Consider the following 5,436-nt stretch of genomic DNA (forward strand, 5'->3'; position numbering starts at 1 on the left):
AGGTTTGACAACTTATAAACACAAAAACTATATTGATACATAAAAGAAAGACAATGGGCTGCTTCAGAGGACAGAAAGAAAGAGACATGAACATATTTACAGTTACTCCTGCCAACTACTGTAGACAGCAACTTGAGCGGATCTGCCAGCAGTCAAAGCCGCAGATAAATATGACAGAAGTGGTGCAGGTAAACATAGACACATACCACCTGATGATGGGAGCATGAATGGGTGCTTCAGAGGTTCAGAACTAAAATCGTTGAATTGACCAGCAAAAGGAATTATGTTTCACCTGTAAACAGTACATTTGTACTGTTGGGAAAATGAGAGGTACAGTAATCAGACACGAAATCCAGTTCAAGTTTAAAAAAAGTTACTGCTGCAGTTATTTTACCGCCACTGTAAAGTGCAAAGTAGCAGATCTGCAGAAGAACACTTGCACATCATGCGAAGAGGCAGCCGCAAAGCAAGCGGTTCAGGGTTCAGACATTCAGAAACATCTACAAGAAGGTCCTGCACATGCTAAAAAGAACAGTAAACAACGGTAACAGCCACTGTCAACCTCTGCCTAAGTGCAGGGGTAGTACAAAGGAACCAGGTTTACCTGAGTGAGCCTGACACTGCACAAATGCCCCACAAATCACAAACGGATAGAAGAAGAGTTGGATTACCGAGGGAATTAGGAGCCTGGTGTTTTCACAGAGCACGAGAAGGCGCAGATGTTTTTCACCTCGGGAGCAATTAACAAGTCAGATTAGATTAGGGGCACTGTCATGGCATCGCAGCAGTAATAATAAGTACGTACACCAAGTTGGCTTAAACATATGTGTGCGGTGCAGATGATGGCAGCGCCACCGCCACCTTCCTCCCATGTTCCCACCACTCACTGCACACCACTGCACTGCAGAAGCCAAAATCTTTTCATTTGGTGATAAAAACAAACGGGATTAGCTACTTAATCTGTGCTCATTTGGATCCAGATCTCTAATCCCCTTCTTGTCTAGGAGTATAAACTAATCATGACCATGGGGCGGTCTCCTCCTCTACAATCCCAACGACAGCAATAGGAGGCGCCACGCCACATCCCCATCGCCATCCCCAAACCATCCGTCCGTCCGTCCGTCCGTCCGTCCGCCTTGCCTCGCCTCGTCGGTCACCGGGCGCCAATGCCGCCGGGCTCCTGCGCCCTCGCGCTGCTTGTATCGCTCGCCTGCGCCGCGCTGCTGGTCGCCCCGTGCCGGTGCGTCAATGAGCAGGGCCGCGCGCTGCTGGACTGGCGGCGGTCGCTGCGGCCGGCGGGCGGCGCGCTCGACTCGTGGAGGGCGTCGGACGCTTCCCCGTGCCGGTGGCTCGGCGTGTCGTGCGACGCGCGCGGCGCCGTCACGTCGCTGAGCGTCACCGGCGTCGACCTGCGTGGCCCGCTCCCCGCGAACCTGCTGCCGCTCGCGCCGTCGCTCACCACGCTGGTGCTCTCCGGCACGAACCTCACCGGCCCGATCCCGCCGGAGATCGGCGGGTACGGCGAGCTCGTCACGCTCGACCTCAGCAAGAACCAGCTCACGGGCGCGATCCCGCCCGAGCTCTGCCGGCTCGCCAAGCTCGAGACGCTCGCGCTCAACTCCAATTCCCTGCGCGGCGCCATCCCCGACGACCTCGGCGACCTCGCCAGCCTCACGCACATCACGCTCTACGACAACGAACTCAGCGGCACCATCCCGGCGAGCATCGGGAGGCTCAAGAAGCTGCAGGTCATCCGCGCCGGCGGGAACCAGGCGCTCAAGGGCCCGCTGCCAAAGGAGATCGGCGGCTGCGCTGACCTCACCATGATCGGCCTCGCCGAGACCGGCATGTCCGGGAGTCTCCCGGAGACAATCGGGCAGCTCAAGAAGATCCAGACCATTGCCATCTACACCACCATGCTCTCCGGCGGCATCCCGGAGTCCATCGGCAACTGCACCGAGCTCACCAGCCTCTACCTCTACCAGAATTCTCTTTCGGGCGCGATACCGCCGCAGCTTGGCCGGCTCCGGAAGCTGCAGTCGCTGCTGCTCTGGCAGAACCAGCTCGTGGGCGCGATCCCGCCGGAGCTCGGCCAGTGCGAGGAGCTCACCCTTATCGACCTCTCGCTGAATTCTCTCTCCGGCAGCATTCCGGCAACCTTGGGCCGGCTGCCGAACCTCCAGCAGCTGCAGCTGAGCACGAACCGGCTCACCGGCGTCATCCCGCCGGAGCTCTCCAACTGCACCTCGCTGACGGATATCGAGCTCGACAACAACGCGCTCTCCGGGGAGATCCGCCTCGACTTCCCGAAGCTCGGGAACCTCACGCTGTTCTACGCGTGGAAAAACGGCCTCACTGGCGGCGTGCCGGCGAGCCTCGCCGAGTGCGCGAGCCTCCAGTCGGTGGACCTCTCCTACAACAACCTCACCGGGCCGATCCCGAAGGAGCTATTCGGGCTGCAGAACTTGACGAAGCTGCTGCTGCTGAGCAACGAGCTCTCCGGCGTCGTGCCGCCCGACATCGGCAACTGCACCAACCTCTACCGGCTTCGGCTCAACGGCAACCGGCTGTCGGGCACGATACCCACCGAGATCGGCAACCTGAAGAACCTCAATTTCCTCGACATGAGCGAGAACCACCTCGTCGGCCCGGTGCCGGCGGCCATTTCCGGGTGCGCCAGCCTCGAGTTCCTGGACCTGCACTCCAATGCTCTGTCCGGCGCATTGCCTGCCGCGCTGCCGCGCAGCCTCCAGCTCGTTGACGTGTCCGATAACCAGCTTTCTGGGCAGCTGAGGTCCAGCGTTGCCTCGATGCCGGAGCTGACGAAGCTTTACTTGGCGAAGAATCGGCTGACCGGCGGCATCCCGCCGGAGCTCGGTTCATGCGAGAAGCTCCAGCTGCTGGACCTCGGGGACAACGCGTTCTCTGGCGGCATCCCCTCGGAGCTCGGGGCGCTCCAGTCGTTGGAGATTTCGCTTAACCTCAGTTGCAACCGTCTGTCCGGTGAGATACCGCCGCAGTTCGCCGGCCTTGACAAGCTCGGCAGCCTCGACCTGTCGCACAACGGGCTGTCCGGGAGCCTCGACCCGCTCGCGGCGTTGCAGAACCTCGTCACGCTCAACATCTCATACAACGCCTTCTCTGGCGAGCTCCCGAACACCCCCTTCTTCCAGAAGTTGCCGCTCAGCGACCTCGCCGGCAATCGCCACCTCGTCGTCGGCGATGGCTCCGACGAGTCCTCCGGGCGCGGCGCCCTGACGACGCTCAAGATAGCCATGTCCGTCCTGGCCGTTGTCAGCGCGGCGTTCCTGGTGGCCGCCACCTACATGCTCGCCCGCGCGCGCCGCGGCGGCCGCGGCAGCGCCCCGGTCGACGGGCACGGCACGTGGGAGGTGACGCTGTACCAGAAGCTGGACATATCCATGGACGACGTGCTCCGCGGGCTGACGTCCGCGAACGTGATCGGCACAGGCAGCTCTGGCGTGGTGTACAGGGTGGACACCCCGAACGGCTACACCATCGCGGTGAAGAAGATGTGGTCGCCGGACGAGGCAAGCGCCGGCTTGGCCTTCCGCAGCGAGATCGCCGCGCTGGGGTCCATCCGCCACCGCAACATCGTCCGGCTGCTCGGCTGGGCGGCCAACGGCGGCAGCAGCACGCGGCTACTGTTCTACAGCTACCTGCCCAACGGTAACCTGAGCGGCCTCCTCCACGGCGGCGTCGTCGGGGGCACCAAGGGCGCGCCGACGGCCGAGTGGGGCGCGCGCTACGACGTGGCGCTCGGGGTCGCCCACGCCGTGGCGTACCTACACCACGACTGCGTGCCGGCCATCCTGCACGGGGACATCAAGTCGATGAACGTGCTGCTCGGCCCGGCCTACGAGCCGTACCTCGCCGACTTCGGCCTCGCCCGCATCCTCTCCTCCGGGCAGAGCAAGCTCGACGACTCCTCGTCCAAGCCGCAGCGCATCGCCGGCTCCTACGGCTACATGGCGCCAGGTCCAGAATCTCGTTGCACTTGCAAGATCGTACAATCACAAGCACATTTTGAACGTCGTTTTTCCTGACATTTTTGGTTTGGTTCTTGGGGTGTGCAGAGTACGCGTCGATGCAGCGGATCAGCGAGAAGAGCGACGTGTACAGCTTCGGGGTGGTGCTGCTGGAGGTGCTGACGGGGCGGCACCCGCTGGACCCGACGCTGCCGGGCGGGGCGCACCTGGTGCAGTGGGTGCAGGCCAAGCGCGGGAGCGACGACGAGATCCTGGACGCGCGGCTGAGGGAGAGCGCCGGCGAGGCGGACGCGCACGAGATGCGGCAGGTGCTGGCCGTGGCCGCGCTCTGCGTGTCCCGCCGCGCGGACGACCGGCCCGCGATGAAGGACGTGGTGGCGCTGCTCGAGGAGATCCGGCGCCCCGCCGCGGCCGACGACGCCAAGCCGCCGCGGCCGGCGACCACGCTGCCCTCCGCCGCGGCCGCGCCGATGCTGTCGCCGGCCCGGGGCGGCGCGCGCTCTGTGGGCGACTCGTTCGCCGTCTCGGACTACTCCGCCTGAGACCGATCTTCAGTTTTGGTACCGATCAGGCAGTGCGTTCAGTAACTAGCGAGCTCGATCGGCAAATTTAGCAAACAGCATCAGCAAATGCTAGTAGTAATTAGTTACTCAATAATTCGTTGATTAGTGGAGGATGTGTGTAGATCATGGCGTGGCAAGTAATTAATCAATCGATCGATGCTGTACTTAGGTGTAATCATCTCTGCCCTTGTACATACCCTGCGACATGAATCTTGGTTCTTTGGTCGTGTGGTAGCGCGGGCGGAACATGCCGCGGCACTGTTGCCGTGGACTGTGGAGCGTGGGTCCTTTCCGAATTGGGACCTGCTGGTCCTGGGCGTTGTTTGGACTTGCTCGCTGGATGGAAATGGACGTGACTTGCTGATGATTGGTGGGTGATGCGGACGGACGATCGTTTAATGACGAGTGGGCGCCGTCGAGGGTTTTGGATTGTGGCGCGCGCGCGCGATCGGGGAGCAGTGGGGTGGGTTCTCTCTCCCCCGCTCCGGTTCGCACGTCCACTTCGTGTCCACGGGGTGTATGGATCGAGATTTTCTTCGTAGCTTTATATAGAAGTCAAAACGTCAATTACAAGGAAACTAGCACTCGCTGCAAAAAAAAGAAAAAAATTCCAAGAATAGAGTGCCCCGTGCCACTCCTGCAAGCGGCCCGTGCGGAATCCTAGTTCGCCGTCGCCACCACCCCTTTCTCGCCTTCCTTCTCCCTCGCCGCCGCTAGGGGACGCCGCCGGGCAAAGCCCGCGCGTGCGTCGGCGGCTGCGGGGCTCCTCCCCTCTCATGAGGCTCCTGGGCGGCGCGGGACGGCAGGCCCTTGCGGCGGCGCTTGGCTCGGCGGCAGCGTGCGTTGGGCCGCCGACCGATCTG

At 61.8% G+C, this 5,436-nt stretch overlaps 1 protein-coding gene across 1 annotated transcript; it reads left to right on the top strand.

The window, feature by feature from the left end:
• Positions 1–980: 980 nt before the first annotated feature.
• Positions 981–4,792, top strand: LOC119310543 (LRR receptor-like serine/threonine-protein kinase). The gene is made up of 2 exons (XM_037586257.1): positions 981–3,999; positions 4,098–4,792. Exons 1-2 carry the CDS (start codon positions 1,167–1,169, stop codon positions 4,550–4,552), a joined length of 3,288 nt encoding a protein of 1,095 aa, XP_037442154.1. The 5' UTR covers positions 981–1,166; the 3' UTR covers positions 4,553–4,792.
• Positions 4,793–5,436: the final 644 nt, after the last annotated feature.

This window comes from Triticum dicoccoides, chromosome 5B (assembly GCF_002162155.2).
Source record: "Triticum dicoccoides isolate Atlit2015 ecotype Zavitan chromosome 5B, WEW_v2.0, whole genome shotgun sequence".
NCBI lineage: Eukaryota > Viridiplantae > Streptophyta > Magnoliopsida > Poales > Poaceae > Triticum > Triticum dicoccoides.